Source organism: Salvelinus namaycush, chromosome 20, assembly GCF_016432855.1.
Source record: "Salvelinus namaycush isolate Seneca chromosome 20, SaNama_1.0, whole genome shotgun sequence".
Classification (NCBI taxonomy): domain Eukaryota; kingdom Metazoa; phylum Chordata; class Actinopteri; order Salmoniformes; family Salmonidae; genus Salvelinus; species Salvelinus namaycush.
Window position 1 is genome coordinate 40,218,739 of NC_052326.1, and position 23,909 is coordinate 40,242,647.

Consider the following 23,909-nt stretch of genomic DNA (forward strand, 5'->3'; position numbering starts at 1 on the left):
TCGAAAAACATGTTTTCACTTTGTCGTTTTGTGGGAAAGGTCATACCTACAGTTGAAGTCGGAAGTTTACATACACCTTAGCCAAATAGATTTAAACTCAGTTTTTCACAATTCCTGACATTTAATCCTAGTAAAAATTCCCTTTCTTAGGTCAGTTAGGATCACCACTTTATTTTAAGAATGTCAAATGTCAGAATAATAGTAGAGTGATTTATTTCAGCTTTTATTTCTTTCATCACATTCCCAGTGGGTCAGAAGTTTACATACACTCAATTAGTATTTGGTAGCATTGCCTTTAAATTGTTTAACTTGGGTCAAATGTTTTGGGTAGCCTTCCACAAGCTTCCCACAATAAGTTGGGTGAATATTGGCCCATTCCCCCTGACAGAGCTGGTGTAACTGAGTCAGGTTTGTAGGCCTCCTTGCTCGCACTCGCTTTTTCAGTTCTGCCCAGAAATGTTCTATAGGATTGAGGTCAGGGCTTTGTGATGGCCACTCCAATACCTTGACTTTGTTGTTCTTAAGCCAAGACAAAGACAACTTTGGAAGTATGCTTGGGGTCATTGTCCATTTGGAAGACTCATTTGCGACCAAGCTTTAACTTCCTGACTGATGTCTTGAGATGTTGCTTCAATATATCCACATAATATATCCCTCATGATGCCATCCATTTTGTGAAGTGCATCAGTCCCTCCTGCAGCAAAGCACCCCCACAACATGAAACTGCAACCCCCGTGCTTCACAGTTGGGATGGTGTTCTTCGGCTTGCAAGCATCCCCCTTTTCCCTCCAAACATAACGATGGTCATTATGGCCAAATAGTTATATTTTTGTTTCATCAGACCAGAGGACATTTCTCCAAAAAGTACGATATTTGTCCCCATGTGCAGTTGCGAACCCGTCTCAGAACGCGTCTCCTTCCTGAGCGGTATGATTGCTGCGTGGTCCCATGGTGTTTATACTTGTGTACTATTGTTTGTACAGATGAACGTGGTACCTTCAGGCGTTTGGAAATTGCTCCCAAGGATGAATCAGACTTGTGGAGGTCTACAATTGTTTTTCTGAGGTCTTGGCTGATTTCTTTTGATTTTCCCATGATGTCAAGCAAAGAGGCACTGAGTTCGAAGGTAGGCCTTGAAATACATCCACAGGTACACCTCCAATTGACTCAAATGATGTCAATTAACCTATCAGAAGCTTCTAAAGCCATGACTTCATTGTCTGGAATTTTCCGAAGCTGTTTAAAAGCACAGTCAACTTAGTGTATGTAAACTTCTGACCCACTGGAATTGTGATACAGTGAATTTTAAGTTAAATCTGTAAACAATTGTTGGAAAAATTACTTGTGTCATGCACAAAGTAGATGTCCTAACCCACTTGCCAAAACTATAGTTTGTTAACAAGAAATTTGTGGAGTGGTTGAAAAACAAGTTTTAATGACTCCAACCTAAGTGTATGTAAACTTCTGACTTCAACTGTAGTCAGTCGCACAACTGAATGCATTCAACTGAAATGTCTACCCCGTTTAACCGAACCCCTCAATCAGAGCGGTGCGGGGGGCTGCCTTAATCGACATCCACATCATCAGCGACAGGGGAGCAGTTGTTGTTGTTGGGGGTTAGGGATTCAAACCAGCAACCTTTCGCTTACTGGCCCAGCGCTTTTAACTGCTGCATTCAGGATGTAATGCAACAAAATGTGTCAAGGGGTACGAATACTTTCTGAAGGCACGATCTCCTAATAATATTGCCAGTTTGATGACTTGTGATTGGATGACAACAAGCTACACGCGCCACTCATGGAAAGCAAGAGCACCAGCTGCATAAATTATAAAACATTTCTCTCTCTGCAGGAAGCGCAATGTAGACCATCTGCATTGTGAATTCACGTGGAATTTTATGAATTTTTCTTATTTTAACTTAACGGCTTTAAACTGTATAACTGATCAATGCAGGTTATTTAATGGTAAACAAAAACAAATCCTATGAAATGACGTCAACACATATTGGAGGAGTTACTGGCTAGGTAACAGTGGCTATCTTAACTAACGAACTAGCTACATCGGTCGCGGCGCGCATGACCAGAATGGCACATCGATGAACCGCGAAAGGCACATCCCATTTCTGTTAGAAAATTGAGAAAGAGGAGGAGTTGGACTGTTTTGTGCCCAAAATCAACCTTTTAAGAACAATTTTCCATTTGTCACATTCCTAGTCTATGGTATTCTCTCTTCCCTCTTTTAAACTCACCAGACAAAGACTTGGTGATCCCCCATGAAATCAGCCCAATAGCCTGTTCATATGAACCCTATTTCCACTTGGCAAACGCACACACACACTCACTCACCCACATGAACAGCGACCCAAGGCCAGTGGGGGAAAGTCCATGGCTGTTCAGCAGGAAGTACGGAATGTGGGAAAAGGTCAGTGGTGCTAGCTGATCCGCAGAGTCTCCCTACACACACACACACACAAACAGAGAGTGTCTTCAGCTCAGGGCTCTCCGTCCCAACAAGTGCCTGTAGAAAAACACCAGCCTTGCCTGCCCCAGGACCCACATGTGCTGGGGCTTGGAGGCTAGCCCACTCACTGCGTGTGCTGTATGTGTTTCTCTCTGAACAACAAGGCCTACACATTGATGCCAATGGGTTGGCTTATTCTTTCTCTCGCTACTCTTTTTATCTCGCCCTTTTTCTATCTTCTCTCTGTTAGTGATTAGCTGAGAGAATTTCAGTGATTTAGAGTAATTTAGAGTCTTAACAGCTGGCTCTCCTCAGCAACAAACTAACTCCAGGCCTGCATCAAAAACCTCTAACCTGGCCCATATGCTATGTTTCTGTGGGGGAGGCTGTTTCTGTCTCTCTGGGTTGGAGGTGTGCTGGTTAAGGCTTGCTCATCTGCAGAGGGATCTGGTGAATGAGACCAGATCAAAGTCTCTGTTATAGTCTCTGTTAAGTGTTTCCAGAAGAGACTGTGCCGGTTACACTGTTCCATGTTCAAGCCTTTCATTGTCTCTCAATGTGTTGTTTTAACTGGGGAGAGGTGTTTCATGGATCTGATTGGATGTCTAACTTTGTAAAAGGCATTTCGATTGAACAGTCACTGTATTCTGTGATAGCAGCTCTGATTGGCTGCAACCCTATCCTCATGACACACCACCGATTGGGAATAAATAATTCCTCTGTAACAGATCTGTACTAACTGGCTGTTCCCCTCCTCCCCAGCAGGGCGGCGATGGTGTTGCCATGACCGAGGGCGGCTGAGAGTCAGGGGAGAAGCTACGCAGCACCATGGAGGGCACCAGGGCCGCCGTCTTAGCGCCGGTCAAAAGCAAAGCCCCTCGACGGGATCGGAAGCGGCGTGTCGGGGCTTTGGTAAGGAAAGGGGGAGTCTGCCGGAACGGGACCACCTCCCCACATGGGGAGTGCACATCGGACGGAGCGAGGGGGCTTGAGTCCTCCTTGGAGGTGCTAAAACCATCCCTGCTGTCGAAGGGGCTGGGAGAGAGAGTGGGGGAGAAGGAGGGGGTGCGAGGAGCAGAGGTGTCACCTGAGAGGGAGGAGGGCCTTGGCTCCTGGGACATGAAGTCTCATGACGAAGAGGTTGTGCAGCAGGAGCAAGAGGATCAGCAGGAGAAGGGGAGTAGTAACAACCACAGCACCTCCAATACGGACAGCCCTGCCCTCTCCAGTAGCTGCACAGGTGAGACACACACACACACACACACAAGACCTGGGTTCAAATACTATTTCAAGTATCAATTACTTTCACACACATTTCATGGTAAGTATTCAGATATTTATTATTTGAATATTGGCATGTATTTGAAAATACTCATACAATTAAATACACTCCCATCCCGATGGTATTTGAAATATGTATTTGAAAATACTTTCAAATAGTAGGCTATTTATAGGGAATTATTTGAAAATACTTTCAAATACTTCCAATTAGGGCTGTGACGGTCCTGCAATTTTGTATACGGTTATTGGCCAACCACATGACTACAGTCACCGTTATAATCGTTGGAATGTTTTTTTATTATAATTTTTTTTAGATTCACAGTTTCCTCTCTCTGCTCCTGACTGCATGTGCTGCTGCTACTGCTGCTACTGCTACTGCTGCTGCTGCTGCTGCTGCTGCTGCTGCTGCTGCTGCTGCTGCTGCTGCAGGGAGGGGAGGTGTTGTCCAGGCTTGTTTGCTACAACACCTTGCTTGTTTTAGCGAGGAGCAACAAAGTTTCATCATATTCTAAAGAGTCCATGTTACTGCGGGAACAGACTCAAGCGTGCAAATGCCAGGTCGTTCCATCTTCAGTTAGCTGGTCGTTCCACACAACAACAAACGGTTTTGATGTTTTTGGTGTGTTTTATAAGGTATTTATACAGTATTTGTGCCAGCCGTACTTCCAATAGAAGTAGTTGATTCAGGCCACATTATTTGAAAATACTCAAATAGACAGAAAAATTATCAAATACACATGTATTTGAACCCAGTTGTTGATGATTAGTGAAATGTGGCCCACCTTGTGTGCTACATCTGTTTTGATCGTGGTTGTTCCTATAGCATAAACACAGCATCACCTTTTACGCTATTTATTCTCACAAAGGAAAGTCCCTGTGATGTTTACCTTTAGACATAGCGCCTATAACCCAGTCCCGTCGTTGACTTGAGAGAACTCTGTGTTCCAATCAAGAACTGTGTGCTGATCTATAATTTAAACTTCTAAATTATGTTCTGACATAAAACTCTGTGTTGATCTAGAACTGTGTTTTTTTGGGGGGGGGTTCTACATATATTTATTACGTTTTTACACTCGGTGTGTTAATCTAGAACTCAGTGTTCCAATATACAACTCGGTGTGCTGATGATCTAGAACTCTGTTCTGACTGTACAGTAGGCTTTTATCTCTGTATTTACACTCACCAAGATAAAAGTAATCCTCAGTAGCCTGGCATAATTTTCAAGCTAAATGTGAAGGCATTTAATACATACTCAGATTTGTATAATTTAAAAAAATTGAAGTGAGGAAATTTTCCCATGGAGGACAAAAGCTACAGTGTGACCAGTCACGGGCCGATGTGACCATGCATGGAAAGAGAGGGTTTTATGTGATTGTTACTTTACAACAATTAACTCTCCACTGGGGTCATTGTGGTGAGAAAAGTCATAATGAAATCCTCAGACGGTGCAAAGACTGCAACAATTTCTTATCACATACCCCCCCCTGCCCACTGTTAAACCTGGTGTCCTTTGACACTGAAGCCCAGCTATAATCGCTTGAACAGGGTAAACAAATCAAACTTAATTAAAAGTTCTTTCTAAAAAAAATGTCAATACACTTTACAAAACTCTCCCTTACAACGTCGATATAGCGTACCTTGTAGGGCTGACCCCAATTATTCGACTGGTCGATACGCTGTTGGTCGACCAAGATTTAAAAAAATTGAGCAGTAGAGTGTGTGTGTGTGTGTTTTATTTTTAGGGCACACAAGACACCGGTCTTATTCACGCCCATCTCAGTGAACTAGTCCATTGCGGAGGCGGAGACTAATCGATTGCAGAGGCCGCAGAGATGGCACAGTCCAAGAAGAAGGGGAGTGTGGATGCACAATGCACGTCTCTCTCTCGATTGCGTACTCTCCAGCCAATTTGCAGTGGTGTATAGTACTTAATTAAAAATACTTTAAAGTACTTTACGATTTATATTTGACAACTTTTACTTCTACTTCACTATATTCCTAAAGAAAATAATATAATTTTTACTCTATGTTTTCCCTGACACCCAAAAGTACTCATTACATTTTGAATGCTTACCAGGACAGGAAAATGGTCCAATTCACACACTTATCAAGACATCATCCCTGGTCATCCCTACTGCCTCTGATCTGGCAGACTTACTAAACACAAATGCTTTGTTTGTAAATTATGTCTGAGTGTTGGAGTGTGCCCCTGGCTATCTGTCAAATAAAAAAAGAAAAGTACAATTGTTCTGTCTGGTTTGCTTAATGTAAGGAATTTGAAATTATTAATACTTTTACTTACATTTTAGCAATTCCATTTACTTTTGATACTTAACTTAATTTTAAGTATATTTAAAACCAAATACTTTTCGACTTTTACTCAAGTAGTATTTTACTGGGTGACTTTCACTTTTACTTGAGTCATTTTCTATTAAGGTATCTTTACTTTTACTCAAGTATGACAATTGAGTACTTTTTCCACCACTGCCAATTTGTGCACATTCGTTGTTCCATAACGTCTTTGTGTGAATTGTTTGTTTGGTTGTTAGTGTCCATCTATTCCCCATTACATACACTACATGGCCAGAACTATGTGGACACGCCTTCAAATGAGTGGATTCGGCTATTTCAGCCACACTCGTTGCTAGACCTGCCCCGGACAACTGTAAGTGCTGTTATTGTGAAGTGGAAACGTCTAGGAGCAACAACGGCTCAGCTGTGAAGTGGTAGGATACACAAGCTCACAGAACGGGACCGGTGAGTGCTGAAGCACGTAGCATGTAAAAAATTGTCTGTCCTCGGTTGCAACACTCACTATGAGTTCCAAACTGCCTCAGGAAGCAACGTCTGCACAATAACTGTTTGCCGGGAGCTTCATGAAATGGGTTTCCATGGCCGAGCAGGCGCACACAAACCTAAGATCACCATGCACAATGCCAAGCGTCAGCTAAAGTGGTGTAAAGCTTGCCGCTATTGGACTCTGGAGCAGTGGAAATGCATTCTTTGGAGTGATAAATCGCATTTTACCATCTGGCAGTCTGACAGAAGAATCTGGGTTTCAAATCAAACATTATTTGTCACTTGCGCCGAATACAACGTGTAGATATTACTGTGAATTTCTTACTTACAAACCCTTAACCAACAGTGCAGTTCAAGAAAGAGATAAGAAAATATTTACCAAATAAACCTAAACTAAAAAATAACACTAACGAGGCTATATACAGGGGGTACCGGTACTGAGTCAATGTGTGTGGGTACAGGTTAGTCGAGCTCTTCTATACATGTAGGTAGGGGTGAAGTGACTATGCATAGATAATAACCAGTGAGTAGCAGCAGTGTACAATACAAATGGAGGGGAGGGGGTGTCAATGTAAATAGTCCGGTGGCCATTTGATTAATGGTTCAGCAGTCTTATGGCTTGGGGTAGAAGTTGTTAAGGAGCCTTTTGGTCCTAGACTTGGCGCTCTGATACCGCTTGCCGTGCAGTATCAGAAAAAACAGTATGACTTGGGTGACTGGAGTCTTTGACAATTTTTTGTGCTTTCCTCTGACACCGCCTAGTATATAGTTCCTGAATGGCAGGAAGCTTGGCCACAGTGATGTACTGGGCTGTACGCATTACCCTCTGTAGCGCCTTACGGTGAGATGCCGAGCAGTTACCAGTCCAGGCGGTGAAGCAACCGGTCAGGATGCTCTTGCTGGTGCAGCTGTATACCTTTTTGAGGATCTGGGGACCCATGCTAAACCTTTTCAGTCTCCTGAGGGGGAAAAGGTGTTGTCGTACCCTCTTCACGACTGTCTTGGTGTGTTTGGACCATGATAGTTTGTTGGTGATGTGGACACCAAGGAACTTGATACTCTCGACCCGCTCCACTACAGCCCCGTCGATGTTAATCGGGGCCTGTTCGGCCCGGCTTTTTCCTGTAGTCCACGATCCGCTCCTTTGTCTTGCTCACATTGAGGGAGAGGTTGTTGTCCTGGCACTACACTTCCAGGTCTTTGACCTCCTCCCTAAAGGCTGTCTCATCGTTGTCGGTAATCAGGCCTACCACTATTGTGTCGTCAGCAAACTTAATGATGGTGTTGGAGTTGTGTTTGGCCACGCAGTCGTGGGTGAACAGGGGGAGTACAGGAGGGGACTAAGTACACACCCCTGAGGGGCCCCAGTGTTGAGGATCAGCATGGCAGACGTGTTTTTGCCTACCGTTACCACCTGGGGGCGGCCCGTCAGGAAGTCCAGGATCCAGTTGCAGAGGGAGGTGTTTATTCCCAGGATCCTTAGCATAGTGATGAACTTTGTGGGCACTATGGTGTTGAATGCTGAGCTGTAGTCAATGAACAGCATTCTCACATAGGTGTTCCTTTTGTCCAGGTGGGAAAGGGCAGTGTGGAGTGTGATTGATATTGCGTCATCTGTGGATCTGTTGGGGCGGTATGCGAATTGGAGTGGGTCTAGGGTTTCCGGGTGGATGCTGGTAACCAGCCCTTCAAAGCGCTTCATGGCTACCGACGTGAGTGCTACGGGGTGGTAATCATTTAGGCAGGTTACCTTCGCTTCCTTGGGCACTGGGACTATGTTGGTCTGCTTGAAACATGTAGATATTACGGACTTGGTCAGGGAGAGGTTGAAAATGTCAGTGAAGACTGTTAGGGTTCTTTTCCTCGTTTCCTTATCAATCAGTTACTCATTGGTGAAATTAGCATTATGACAATATTTTTAATTAAATCATTCAAAAACCTTTTAATGCAATTGTAGACAGAAGTTGACAAACAGGAACATATCATGAATGTTGCTGAGTAAGTTCTGCATCAAACAAAAGGTCTCAAGTTGTTTTATTAAATCAAAGTCCCGCCTTAGTGATGTCACTGACTACGTCATTACCTTTTTACTCCTGAGACCAAAACCCAGCATCCATAGCTATACAAACATAGAGTTTCAGTGTTTATCTAAAAGCTAGGCAATAAATGTCCCCTCCCCAAAGTAGATTTATTGTGGAATGTCTGACTAGTCTCTTATCTCCCACACTCCCCTGCAGAGTTCTCTGTCACACATTATAAGAGAGAGAGAGAGAGAAAAAGCAAACAACTGTGGAACAATTCTAAAACTATATAATGAATATATATATATTGTTAATCTGTAGTCTAGGACCCTATAAATGTAAGGAGGGAGGGGTCTTATAACCCCTCCCCTACTATTAATAAAACATAAGCATCATCAATTATTCTAATTCATCAAACATTTTGGTACAACCCTTTTCATGACCCCTAGGTGAACCCGACAAGACCCTTGCCAGTTGGTCCGCGCATGCTTTGAGTACACTTCCTGGTAATCCATCTGGCCCTGCAGCTTTGTGAATGTTGACCTGTTTAAAGGTCTTGCTCACATCGGCTACCAAGAGCGTTATCACACAGTCATCCAGAACAGCTGGTGCTCTCATGCATGCTTCAGTGTTGCTTGCCTCGAAGCGAGCATAAAAGGCATTTAGCTCGTCTGGTAGGCTCGCGTCACTGGGCAGGCAGATGCCAGGAGAACGATACCCGCCCCAGTACATAGTGCCAACTGTAACGTTTGTTGGAGGAGGAATAATGGTCTGGGGCTGTTTTTCATTGTTCGGGCTAGGCCCCTTAGTTACAGTGAAGGGAAACCTTAACACCTTAACAGCATACAACAACATTCTAGATGATTCTGTACTTCCGACTTTGGGGCAACAGTTTGAGGAAGGCCCTTTCCTGTTTCAGCATGACAATGCCCTCGTTCAAAGCGAGGTCCATACAGAAATGGTTTGTTGAGATCAGTGTGGAAGAACTTGACTGTCCTGCTCAGAGCCCTGACCCGCAGCAATGTTCCAACATCTAGTAGAAAGCCTTCCCGCAAGAGTGGAGGCTGTTATAGCAGCAAAGCAGGGACCAACTCCATATTAATAACCGTGATTTTGGAATTAGATGTTCTATGAGCAGGTGTCCACATACAATCGATTGGTCGAACGAACAGAGGACTTTCGGTCGACCAAGATTTCTTTAGTCAGTGACAGCCCTAGTACCTTGTAAACAAATGGTCGGCAATTAGCCTTAACTTAATTTGCAGGCCTAGATCTCATCCACAAATGGCTTTAGAGAATGGTTAGCCCTGTGTCCTTGAGAGGCCCATTGACTTCTCCTCCAGATACAGACACCCTTTGATATGGAGCACTGCCTCTCTGTTTGTGTTTTACGGACGAGAGATCGTTATCTCCAGTCCACTTAAACACACACATAGTTACACCGCCATTCATGCGTGCATACTCACACACGCATGCACACCCTCACCAACTTACACACACCCTCAGTACATGGAGCAGTTCAATGTGTCTCGGTAAAGCGTTTACACCAACCAGTCAGACCAAACAGCTACTGTACCAAGAGGACACTGCTCTCACGGTTTCCTCCACCAGTGGCTCCTGAGACATCCTCCATGGTGTTCTATTAAAATCAATAGGAGACATTTTATGAGGTAGTGGAACAGAACTAGGTGGAGGTCTGGGAGTAATGGAATGAGAAACCTTGTTCTCTACAGGGCCATGTAGACATTCTCTCCTTTATTCTCCCGTATAGGACTCTTCTCTATTTCCTACAATCTGGTCATATTTGGCCTCCTCTCCAAGCTCTGCCAACCTAAATGTTCCAGTCTGGTCAGTCGAGCTGTGTGTGTTTGTCTTGGCAGGTGGGAGATGGCACCTTCTCAAAGGAACTAATGTTGTTAGGATGTGGTCTGTACGACGGTCAGGTCAGTTGAGGTCTCTGAAGTTGTTTTATTTTTCGTAAAAACATTGAGAATGAGTCAGACTACACTACACTCTATTAGGGTTTCAAGTAAACAGTATCGCTGCAGACAAGCAACATCTAGTGTTTCCCTCGAAACGACTACACTCTTGTCACGCAACTTTGCCACTGAAACGTATTAATAACACCACTCTTCTCAGGCGCTGGACAACAGGCAGTTTAAGTACTGAAGGTAAAAATACTGGAGATGGAAAACATCTCTATCTACTCAGTGTTTGATAGTTTACCCCAAGGAGGCACATTAAGGTGGCAATGAGGTGCTTCATGTTTAAGCAGAGTTTACGTTATACAAATAGAAAAGCAAGTTCACTGAATTCTTCATCATTAAAACCTAGTGTTGGACTGATACGCGTGCTTCTACACCTGCATTGCTTGCTGTTTGGGGTTTTAGGCTGGGTTTCTGTACAGCACTTTGTGACATCAGCTGAGAAGGGCTTTATAAGAAGGGCTTTATAAATAGATTTGATTGATTGATGCACACTATGGCGCTTTCTCAATGAATCTTTCCTAACATCTTCTCTCCTCGCCTCCTTCTCAGCCATATAGGAGAAGACTCAAGGTCTCTCCCCACTGACCCTATTCTCCAATGTTTTTTGAGAAGGAGGCAAGGAAATAAGATGCAAGGAATGGAGGAAAGATTAATTGGGAAAGAGTCTCTTAGAGAGAGGAAAGTGGTCATGGATGAGGCATTGAGAACCCCCTCGGCTGGTCTGTCAGTCTGTTCTCATTCTGGGGGAGTTACTTCTCCTCAGGCGCCTCTGCTTCCTCCCACACAGCGGAGCTCAGACCCTCTTCCTTCTCGCTCTCTGTGTGGCTCTCCGCTGCCCGGCCTGCCTCTGCTCTGCTGGGTTTCCCATGTTTTCATCCTGGCCTAGCCTAGCAATGTAGCCCTGCCGTCAGGTTAAACCTAGAATTAAATGGATAGATTAGAACACCCGTAACGTGGTCCTAAATTTTCAAGTGGAACATTGCATTGAAGTGGATTGTTCCTTCTACTCCATTCTGTTTGTATGGTGTGTAGCAGAGTGGATAGAACAGAAGGCTCTTGGTTACAAATTCTGAAATGGAATGTTGCCTTATAATGTAATGTCCCTCCTTGCTATTCTAGTTTTAAACAGGGTGTTGGAGAAATCCCCCTAGCAACAGAACGGATAGAACAGAACACATGGTTGGAACATAATGTGTGGAGTGGAACGCACATGGTTCTAAATTCTGGAATGGAATGTCACTTTAATCCGATTGTCCCTCTTAGCCGGTGTTATTCTATGGTGTCTCCTACCCCTGGCATTTCTAGCATAGCTCATGGGCTCCACTGGGAGAACCCTTTGGCAGGCAGTGGCAGAGATTACACCTCAGGGAGGGAGCAGGCTGGAACTCACCAGCACTGGGCAGATCCTTGACACATACACATTTACACAGTGGTGGAAAAAGTACTCAATTGTCATACTTGAGTAAAAGTTAAAATACTTTTACTCGAGTCATTTTCTATTAAGGTGAGTCACCCAGTAAAATACTAGAGTAAAAGTCTAAGTATTTTGTTTTAAATATACTTAAGTATCAAAAGTAGTCAGGGCCACACCAACACTGACATTATTTACAAGCAAAGCATTTGTTTAGTTAGTCCGCCAGATCAGAGGAAGTAGGAATGACCAGGTTTGTTCTCTTGATAAGTGTGTGAATTTGACCATTGTGGGTGTCAAGGAAAATGTTTGGAGTAAAAAGTACATTATTTTCTTTAGGAATGTCATGAAATAAAAGTAGTCAAAAATATAAATGGTAAAGTAAAAATACCTCCAAAAACGATTTAAGTAGTACTTTAAAGTAGTTTTACTTAAGCACTTTACACCACTGCATTTACACATATAGAAACATGCACATAAACATGCGTGCAAGTGCACTCACGCCAAACTCCCATTGCACATAACAGTGGTGGGAAAAGTACCCAATTGTCATACTTGAGTAAAAGTAAAGATACCTTAATAGAAAATGACTAGTAAAAGTGAAAGTCACCTAGTAAAATACTACTTGAGTAAAAGCATAAAAGTATTTGGTTTTAAATACAGTTAAGTATCAAAAGTAAATGTAATTGCTGAAATATACTTAACAATCAAAAGTAAAAGTATATAATATTTTAAAATTCATTATATAAAGCTAACAAGACGGCACCATTTTCTTTTTTTTTCTTTTTTTAAATTTACGGATAGCCAGAGGCATGCGCCAACACTCAGACATAATTTACAAACTAATCATTTGTGTTTAGTGAGTCTGCCAGATCAGAGGCAGTAGGGATGACCAGGGATGTTCTCTTGATAAGTGTGTAAATTAGAAAAAAAATCTGTCCTGCTAAGCATCCAAAATGTAACGAGTACTTTTGGGTGTCAGGGAAAATGTATGGAGTAAAAAGTACAATATTTTAGTGAAGTAGAAATATCAATAGTTAGTACAGATACCCCAAAAAACGACTGAAATAGTACTTTAAGGTATTTTTACTTAAGTACTTTAATCACTGCACATATACATAACATTGTTGAGGTAGTGTTGGTAAATGTACATATAGCCCAGTGATACACGCAAAGCCATAAATATACTGTCCAGACTGGTGCCACCAACATTAACTTTAACATTTTTAGTCTGACTCCAGTGTCATCCTTATCTCACTTCCATCTCTTTACAGTCACTCCAGTATTACAGAGAAATGCTTTCATATTACACACATTTCCATGTGGATTGCTAACTATATGAGTAATTGAACTGTTCAGTAATCCCAAATATAATACAAGTATATTTATATGACGAGGAGATGTTCCTTGTCTGGTAATGTGATCAGGAGAAACTCCTGTCCCTAGTTAAAGTCAGTCAGGGATTCAGAGCCCTAGAATAACAGAACCTTCCCTTATCTATCTTTCTCCAGATCTGTCCCAGACGTCGTCTCCATCGCTGTCGGACCAACTCCTCCTGGGTCGAGAGGATGGGACGGGGGCCGGGATCAATGTGGAATGTCGTATCTGTGGAGACAAGGCCTCAGGGTTCCACTATGGAGTACACGCCTGTGAGGGTTGCAAGGTGAGGAAGCAGTGATTGAAGGGATGGGAAGATCCCAGGAGGCTCCCAGAATGTGTTACGTAAAATGTATTGGAGCAGCTCTTTGCATAATTTATAAACTGTAAAGTCTACTGCTCTATATATCTAATAAAACCTTTCTCACTGTTTTTGCTTTCTTCCCCCCCTCTACTGACTCGGTTTCTCTCAGGGGTTTTTCCGGCGGACCATCCGTATGAAGCTGGACTATGAGCGCTGTGAGCGCAGCTGTAAGATCCAGAAGAAGAGCAGAAACAAGTGCCAGTACTGCCGCTTCCAGAAGTGCCTGCTGCTGGGCATGTCCCATGACGGTGAGACACAACCACCTTCCTCCTATTCTCACATGTTTACTGGAGAAAGTTGGGGATGTACCCCATCAGTGAGTACTTGTGAGTATCCCCAATTTATGGATGCAGACTAAAATGAGTTTTCCTGCTTGTTCCCAGCGATCCGGTATGGCCGCATGCCGGAGGCAGAGAAGAGGAAGCTGGTGGCGGGCCTCCTGGCGGGAGAGAAAGTCCCGACCACTAACCCTAATGGCTCAGATCTCAAATCCCTGGCCAAGCGAGTCAACAACGCCTATCTGAAGAACCTCAACATGACCAAGAAGAAGGCTCGCAGCATCCTCACCGGAAAGACCAGCTCCAGCCCAGTAGCGTATCCATATGTAAATGAAATATACTGAACAAAAATATAAACGCAACATGCAACAATTTGTAACAGTTTGAATGAGTTACAGTTCATGGAAATCAGTCAATTGAAGTCAATTCATTAGGCCCTAATCTATGGGTTTCACATGAGTGGGCCTGGGAGGGCATAGGCCCAACCACTGGGGAGCCAGGCCCAGCCAATCAGAATAGTTTTTTCCCCACAAAAGGGCTTTAATTTAGACAGATACTTTTCAGTTTCATCAGCTGTCTGGGTGGCTGATCTCAGACGAAGAAGCCGGATGTGGAGGTCCTGGGCCATGTGGTAACACATGGTCTGCGGTTGTGAGGCTGGTTGGTCGTACTGCCAAATTCTCTAAAATGACGTTGGAGGTGGCTTATGGTAGTAGAGAAATAAAAATGTAATTATCTGGCAACAGTCCAGGTGGACATTCCTGCAGTCAGCATTGCCGATTGCACTCTCCCTCAAAACTGGAGACATTTGTGGCATTGTGTTGTGTGACAAAACTGCACATTTTAGAGTTGCCTTTTATTGTCCCCAGCACAAGGTGCACAGGTGTAATGATCATTCCATTTAATCAGCTTCTTGATATGCCACACCTGTCAGGTGGCTGGATTATCTTGGAAAAGGAGAAATGCTCATTATTAACAGGGATGTAAACAAATTTGGGCACAAAATTTGAGAGAAATAGGCTTTTAAAATTTTATTTCAGCTCATGAAACATGGGACCAACACTTGCGTCTATATTTTTGTTCACTATACATATAATACTTTAACACCAGCTCCATACTCTTTCCATATGTAAATATTATACATTTGATATTTTAACTTCAGTTCCAGCGTCATACAGTACAGACACATAATACTTTAACACCATCTGTAGCCCAGTACTGTGTATACATAGTCTGCATACTGACTATAAAACATATGTTACCCTTAGACCAGCTCCAATTTTCATCTGTATTGACCTCCAAAGTCAATGTCATTATGCGGGAATCGAATTAGCATAATTGTAAAAATCACCATCAAAATCTGTCAATTTAAACTAGAGATACATCCAAGATGACGTAGCAGTCAGACGTCTTTGTCCTGTTGTGTCCCTTGTATATATCTTTTTCTTCGCATATCTTTTAAAAATATTTTCCTAAACCTCAACTTCTAAATACTTTCCTGCAACCCGCCTCACCCAATGTGGCGTGGATCTGCTTTTTTCTAAAGTATTTCTATTTACTTCGGATCTGGAATCCCTCAACTGAAGCTAGCCAGCTAACTACCTACCAGCTATCAGTTAGCAAACCATTGCTAGTGGTCATCAGCTAACCTTTAGCTCGGAAAGCTTTCGCCAGTTCGAACAACGTGACAGAGCATAACGGACCTATTTCTCTCCATATCCCTGGATTCCTACCGCAAACTCTGAACATTTTCATCTGGATCTTCGCAACTACCTAACCGCAATCCCGGGTGACCACTCCTGGCTAGCGTTTCCATCCCGGAGCAAGCACCAATTAGCCTGAAGCTAGCCCGGCCAGGGCTCCTGTGCTACCACCGAAGCCCACTCCTGGGCTACAATATCCGGAACCCTTCTACTGCCGGTACGGGGCACGGAACCCCGCCGATCCTCTACGACTGGAATACCGACATAATCTGCCCTTGGATTCCAACAGGCCCCTCAGGCGCGAAGCCTGCTGAAGGCCCATTCTGCTAACCTGCTAGGCCTGCTAGCTACCTAGAGCTACTTGGAACCCTACTAATTCCATGACTGGTCTATCGACGTCACCGCACGAAGAGGCAAAAACAGACTTACCCCCATCGCGGCGTCCCCCAAAGGCTAACTTGCTAGCCCCGGTCTGCTAACTGCTAGCTTGCCTGCCCCGGTCTGCTAACTGCTAGCTTGCCTGCCCCGGTCTGCTAACTGCTAGCCCCTGCTAACTGCTTGCTTGCTAACCCGGTCTGCTAACTGCAAGCTTGTCAGCCCCGGTCTGCTAACTGCTAGCTTGTTTAGCCCCGGCCTACTAACTGTTAGCGTGTTAGCATCGGCCTGCTAACTGTCTGAATCGCCATGTCCCCAGTCAGCCCAACCACTCACTGGACCCATATGTTCACTTAGCTACGCATGCCTCTCTCTAATATCAATATGCCTCGTCCATTACTGTCCTGGTTAGTGATTACTGTCTTATTTCACTGTAGAGCCTCTAGCCCTGCTCAATATGCCTTAACCAACCATGTTGTTCCACCTCCTACATATGCAATGACATCACCTGGTTTAAACGTTTCTAGAGACTATATCTCTAGTCTCTCTCATCATTACTCAATGCCTAGGTTTACCTCCAATGTACTCAAATCCTACCTTACCTTTGTCTGTACACTATGCCTTGAATCTATGCTATCGTGCCCAGAAACCTGCTCCTTTTACTCTGTTCCGAACGTGCTAGACGGCCAGTTCGTATAGCATTTAGCCGTACCCTTATCCTACTTCTCCTCTGTTCCTCTGGTGATGTAGAGGTTAATCCAGGTCCTGCAGTGCCTAGCTCCACTCCCACTCCCTCTCATTTGTTGACTTCTGTAACCGTAAAAGCCTTGGTTTCATGCATGTTAACATTAGAAGCCTACTCCTTAAGTTTGTTTTACTCACTGCTTTAGCACACTCTGCCAACCCGGATGTCTTAGCCGTGTCTGAATCCTGGCTTAGGAAGACCACCAAAAACCCTGAAATCTCCATCGCTAACTATAACATTTTCTGCCTAGATAGAATTGCCAAAGGGGGCAGTGTTGCAATCTACTGCAAAGATTGCCTGCAGAGTTCTGTATTACTATCCAAGTCTGTACCCAAACAATTCGAGCTTCTACTTCTAAAAATTCACCTTTCCAGAAACAAGTCTCTCACTGTTGCCGCTTGCTATAGACCTCCCTCTGCCCGCAGCTGTGCCCTAGATACCATATGTGAATTGATTGCCCCCCATCTATCTTCTGAGCTCGTGCTACTAGGTGACCTAAACTGGGACATGCTTAACACCCCGGCCATCCTACAATCCAAGCTTGATGCCCTCAATCTCACACAAATTATCAATGAATCTACCAGGTACAACTCCAAATCCGTAAACACGGGCACCCTCATAGATGTCATCCTAACTAACTCGCCCTCCAAATACACCTCTGCTGTTTTCAATCAAGATCTCAGCGATCACTGCCTCATTGCCTGCATACATAATGGGTCTGCGACCAAACGACCACCCCTCATCACTGTCAAACGCTCCCTAAAAAACTTCTGCGAGCAGGCCTTTCTAATAGACCTGGCCGGGATATCCTGGAATGACATTGACCTCATCCCGTCAGTAGATGATGCCTGGCTATTCTTTAAAAGTGCCTTCCTCACCATCTTAAATAAGCATGCCTCATTCAAAAAATTTAGAACTAGGAATAGATATAGTCCTTGGTTCACTCCAGACCTGTCTGCCCTTGACCAGCACAAAAACATCCTGTGGCGTTCTGCATTAGCATCGAATAGCCCCCGTGATATGCAACTTTTCAGGGAAGTTAGGAACAAATATACACAGGCAGTTAGGAAAGCTAAGGCTAGCTTTTTCAAACAGAAATGTGCATCCTGTAGTACTAACTCAAAAAAGTTCTGGGAAACTGTAAAGTCCATGGAGAATAAGAGCACCTCCTCCCAGCTGCCCACTGCACTGAGGCTAGGAAACACTGTCACCACCGATAAATCCACTATAACTGAGAATTTCAAAAAGCATTTCTCTACGGCTGGCCATGCTTTCCATCTGGCTACCCCTACCCCGGTCAACTGCCCGGGACCCTCCACAGCAACCCGCCAAAGCCCCCACCATTTCTCCTTCACCCAAATCCAGATAGCTGATGTTCTGAAAGAGCTGCAAAATCTGGACCCCTACAAATCAGCCGGGCTAGACAATCTGGACCCACACTTTCTAAAATTGTTGCAACCCCTATTACTAGCCTGTTCAACCTCTCTTTCGAATCGTCTGAGATTCCCAAAGATTGGAAAGCAGCTGCAGTCATCCCCCTCTTCAAAGGGGGGGGGGACACTTGACCCAAACTGCTACAGACCTATATCTATCCTACCCTGCCTTTCTAAGGTCTTCGAAAGCCAAGTCAATAAACAGATTACCGACTATTTCGAATCTCACAGTACCTTCTCCGCTATGCAATCTGGTTTCAGAGCTGGTCATGGGTGCACCTCAGCCACGCTCAAGGTCATAAATGACATCATAACCGCCATCGATAAGACACATTACTGTGCAGCCGTATTCATCGACCTGGCCAAGGCTTTCGACTCTGTCAATCACCACATTCTTATTGGCAGACTCGACAGCCTTGGTTTCTCAAATGATTGCCTCGCCTGGTTTACCAACTACTTCTCAGAGTTCAGTGTGTCAAATCTGAGGGCCTGTTGTCCGGACCTCTGGCAGTCTCTATGGGGGTGCCACAGGGTTCAATCCTCGGGCCGACTCTCTTCTCTGTATACATCAATGATGTTGCTCTTGCTGCTGGTGATTCTCTGATACACCTCTATGCAGACGACACCATTCTGTATACTTCTGGCCCCTCTTTGGACACTGTGTTAACTAACCTCCAGACGAGCTTCAATGCCATACAACTCTCCTTCCGTGGCCGCCAACTGCTCTTAAACGCAAGTAAAACTAAATGCATGCTATTCAACCGATCAATGCAGAAGAAGGCTCTGACTTAGAATACGTGGACAACTACAAATACCTAGGTGTCTGGTTAGACTGTAAACTCTCCTTCCAGACTTACATTAAGCATCTCCAATCTGCTGCCAATGACTGGAACGAACTGCAAAAATCTCTGAAGCTGGAGACTCATATCTCCCTGACTAGCTTTAAGCACCAGCTGTCAGAGCAGCTCACAGATCACTGCACCTGTACATAGCCCATCTGTAAACAGCCCATCTACCTACCCCATCCCCATACTGTATTTATTTATTTATCTTGCTCCTTTGCACCCCAGTATCTCTACTTGCACATTCATCTTCTGCACATCTACCATTCCAGTGTTTAATTGCTTTATTGTAATTACTTCGCCACCATGGCCTATTTATTGCCTTAACTCCCTTATCTTTCCTCATTTGCACTCACTGTATATAGACTTTTTGTTTTCTTTTGTTCTACTGTGTTATTGACTGTATGTTTTGTTTATTCCATGTGTAACTCTGTGTTGTTGTATGTGTCGAATTGAGATGCTTTATCTTGGCCAGGTCGCAGTTGCTAATGAGAACTTGTTCTCAACTAGCCTACCTGGTTAAATAAAGGTGAAATAAAAAAATACAAGATAACTGTTTTTGCATGGGCTGCGTCTCAACCCACTGCATCCGCCTATGTTGCCTTCCGCATCTATGGTGAAAGGTGACAAAGCTAGAGCTGTGTTTTTCAGATCATGAGACATCCCAAAAATCTGTGTTCTCACAAAAACGTCTGTAGCGTCTGAACGCTCCCATGAACACGATGGTGTTCTCCATTTTGCTTTACGGCCCCCATAAGCCTCGCAGGATTGATCTGAAGTTGGTACATCCGATCTGCCAACTTCTGTCTGAATCGTTTGGGCTACACACTAATATGACCCCTCTGTGGAAAGGCAAGTCTCTCCTGAACATGTTGGTTGTTTTGCTCTTGGATGCTAGTCTGAATGGAAAGATTCATGGAAGTACAGTGCATTCAGAAAGTATTCAGACCCCTTGGCTTTTTCCACATTTTGTTACGTTACAGCCTTATTCTAAAACGGATTAAGTTGTTTTTTTACCTCATCAATCCACACACAATATCCCATAATGGCAATGCAAAAACAGGTTTTTATAGATTTTTGCAAATTTATATAAAATAAAAAACTGAAATCACATTTACATAAGTATTCAGACCCTTTACTCAGTACTTTGTTGAAGCCCCTTTGACAGTGATTACAGCGTCTTGGGTATGACGCTAAAAGCTTGGCACACCTGTATTTGGGGAGTTTCTCCCATTCTTCTCTGTAGATCCTCTCTTCTCCGTCATGTTGGATGGGGAGCGTCGCTTTTTTCAGGTCTTTTCAGAGATGTTTGATCGGGTTCAAGTCCGGGCTCTGACTGTGCCACTCAAGGACATTCAGAGACTTGTCCTGAAGCCACTCGTATGTTGTCTTGGCTGTGTGCTTAGGGTCGTTGTCCTGTTGGAAGGTGAACCTTTGCCACAGTCTGAGGTCCTGAGTGCTCTGGAGCAGGTTTTCATCAAGAATCTCTGTACTTTGCTAGGTTCATCTTTCCCTCGATTCTGACTAGTCTCTCAGTCACTGCCGCTGAAAAACATCCCCTCCTGGCATTCAGGCCAAAGAGTTCAATCTTTTTTTCATCAGACCAGAGAATCTTGTTTCTCATGGTCTGAGAGTCCTTTAGGTGCTTTTTGGAAAATTCCAAGCGGGCTGTCATGTGCCTATTACTGAGGAGTGGCTTCCGTCTGGCCACTCTACCATAAAGTCCTGATTGGTGGAGTGCTGCAGAGATTGGGTGAACCTTCCAGAAAAACAACATCTCCACAGAGGAACTTTGGAGCTCTGTCAGAGTGACCATTAGGTTCTTGGTCACTTCCCTGACCAAGGCCCTTCTCCCCCGATTGCTCAGTTTGGCCAGCCAGCTCTAGGAAAAGATTTGGTGGTTCCAAACTTCTTCCATTTAAGAATGATGGAAGCCATTGTGTTCTTGTGGACTTTTTAATGCTGCAGATCTGTGCTTCAACACAATCTTGTCTCGGAGCTCTACAGACAATTCCTTCGACCTCATGGCTTGGTTTTTGCTCTGACATGCACTGTCAACTGTGGGACCTTATATAGACAGGTGTGTTCCTTTCCAAATCATGTCCAATCAATTGAATTTACCACAGGTGGACTCCAATCAAGTTGTGGAAACATCTCAAGGATGATCAATGGAAACAGGATGCACCTGAGTCTCATAGCAAAGGGTCTGAATACTTAAGTAAATAAGGTATTTCTAGTATAAATTTGAAATTGGTTTTTGTTTTGTCATTATGGAGTATTATGTGTAGATAAGGGGGGGGTGTTAATACATTTTAGAATAAGGCTGTAACGTAACAAAATGTGGAATAAGTCAAGGGGTCTGAATACTTTCTGAATGCACTGTATATATGGAGATAGTTTAGTGCCTAAAATAAGGAGTTATAAGAAAGATCAAGAATATATATTTTTTTATCTTATATTTTTTGAAGGGACTCTGTTTATTCATAAATTAAGCTGTTATTCAATGCATTTCTATGGGCTGATAGCAGTAAGGCCAAATTCAATGTTTCATCAAACAATACTTTTTTCAAAAATTATACCTTAAGTTATTTCCATGCACTTCAATTGTGTCCATGGCCTTTTTGATTCTAATTTCAATCAACACTAATTGAAGCAACAGGCATGTAGCTTATACTCTAGAATGGCAGTCTAAGGCACAGGAGCACCAAGGTGCACAGCTGCACTAAAACTTCACTTCTCTCCAGTAGTGTTGGTTGTCTAGCAGCTGTGTATAAGCTTGTGGTAAAAATCCTGGTTGTCTCAAGGCCTTATCACTGTTGTGTCTGAGACGGGAAGGAGAGGGGAACAGGCCAAAATGTCAGTGTCACCGTTGTATGCAAACACTTTCTTCCTATTAGTGTATCTTCCTAAACCAGGCACAGGCAGAATGCAATTTCCAGTGCAAAGTCTGTTACTGTTATTTTACTTCTATTTCTTAACTAAATAACTTCTCTCTCTCCCTTTTTCTTTTCTCTCCCTCCTCTGCAGCCCTTTGTGATTCACGACATGGACTCCTTGTGCCAGGCTGAGAACGGGCTGGTGTGGAAACAGCTGATCAACGGCACGACCCCCAACAAGGAGATAGGGGTACACGTGTTCTACCGCTGCCAGTGCACCACGGTGGAGACGGTCAGGGAGCTCACTGAGTTCGCCAAGAGCATCCCCGGCTTCGTAGACCTCTTCCTCAACGACCAGGTATATACAGCAACACTACATTCAATCAAATCGTTAATCAATAGTTTTGTTATCCAAGTTGGAAAGTTATTGTACAGCCAGGAATTGTGTATATATAGCAAGCTATGATATATTTCACCAATAAGGCCAGAGGTGGTGTGGTACGTTGGCCATTATAAACTGGGTCATTTGGTTCCTGGAGGCTGATTGGCTGAAACAGCATTTCAGCTGTGTGTCTATGTAAGACAATCAGGGTTTCTGTTAGGAAAATGTGGCGCCGGAGAACGTGACCAAAAATATTTTAATTTACCGGCCATTTAAGAAATATAACGGACCAATATGCATTGGGTGCATAACCCATTAGGGCGTCCATGGTGCTCAGAATGACAGTCACATTTAGATTATGGTAATGCATCTTAATAGAACATGCAACTTATGTGATGATGCAGCCAATAAAACATTATTTTTAAACATTTGTTAAAATGCAATTTGGGGGGAAACACCATTCTAAACAGTGCTCCTGATAGTGGTTGCATATGTGACAGACAAATATCTCTGTTAGAAACTTCGGGGGAATCTAAAGATACAACAACTAGTATGGTTTGCTAATATGACTAGGATTGTGCCTTTGGCTTCTGGAACTGTCCACATGTTCTTTTCGTCAGCCAACAAGATGAGTAACGAACAGCAAAAGCACTACCTATGTCAATCTACTATCCCCCATAGTACAAAAGTTGACCTATTCTATTGGTCAGCTTCTTCGTCTGTGCAATAAATATTCCAAACATACTCTGGGACAGTTGTGGGATGATAGAGCCCAAATTAATACAACCACTGTACATCATTTAAAAAAATGTTTTAAAGCAATGCGGCTGATGCAACAGATCAGAACGTTTAGCTTAAAATGTTGATCAACTATTAGGCAATTTCTTCACATTATAAACACAGCAATGCGCACACAGCAGTAGGCTATAAGCCCAAGTGTTCCAAAAACCAATTAGCGGGAAAACACCGTTCTCCAAAGTGCACCGCGAATGTGAGCAGTTTCATATGACAGAGATGAAAATAGCCTTTAGAAATTTAGAGGCAAGATCTAAAGATGCAACAACTAGCATGGGTTGTTCTATGACTAGGATTGCGTCTTTGGCTGCTGGAAAAATAAAGTTGAGAACATGAGAGAGATATTGGTTTCAATGGCAAATAAGGAAGTGCTTATAAAATAATTGCCTTAACATTCCTGTGGTTGGAACACGGTAAGACATGCCTCATAAAATTACAAAAAATCATCCAGGTTTTAAATAATTAAGTTTATGGTTAAATAGTTTCAGGCGGGTGATGTTGCTGTGCACAACAGGCCTTTCTCTGCTATCTGAACGAACAGTGCCTTGAGTATGACAGAATCAAGCCTTTAGACGATAATATTAATTATCTTACATTATATTTGTCAAACATGACTGGCATTTAGCCTATATCTATGTAATTAAAAGACAAATTAAAGTTTGACTACATTTTCAGGCGCCTCCCTCCTGTCAGCATCGGTCTGGACATGACAGACTGTAGCCTATCACCTACACTTTGACATGTAGGCTTATTATGTATGTATTGGGCTCCCAAGTGGC

General features: G+C 43.5%; 1 protein-coding gene across 3 annotated transcripts in view; it reads left to right on the forward strand.

Annotated features, from left to right (window-relative positions):
- The window catches only part of LOC120065343 (peroxisome proliferator-activated receptor delta-like), a 46,207-nt gene that overhangs the window by 17,723 nt on the left and 4,575 nt on the right, over positions 1-23,909 (forward strand). Inside the window, exons 2-6 of one of the 3 annotated variants that reach the window (XM_039016264.1) lie at positions 3,223-3,700; positions 13,472-13,623; positions 13,811-13,949; positions 14,085-14,290; positions 22,105-22,311. In XM_039016264.1, the coding sequence (XP_038872192.1) occupies positions 3,289-3,700; positions 13,472-13,623; positions 13,811-13,949; positions 14,085-14,290; positions 22,105-22,311 (1,116 nt within the window). In that variant the 5' untranslated portion in view covers positions 3,223-3,288. Of the gene's footprint in view, positions 1-3,222; positions 3,701-13,471; positions 13,624-13,810; positions 13,950-14,084; positions 14,306-22,104; positions 22,312-23,909 lie in introns of all 3 variants that reach the window. The other 2 variants (XM_039016263.1, XM_039016262.1) reach the window with 2 other exon arrangements.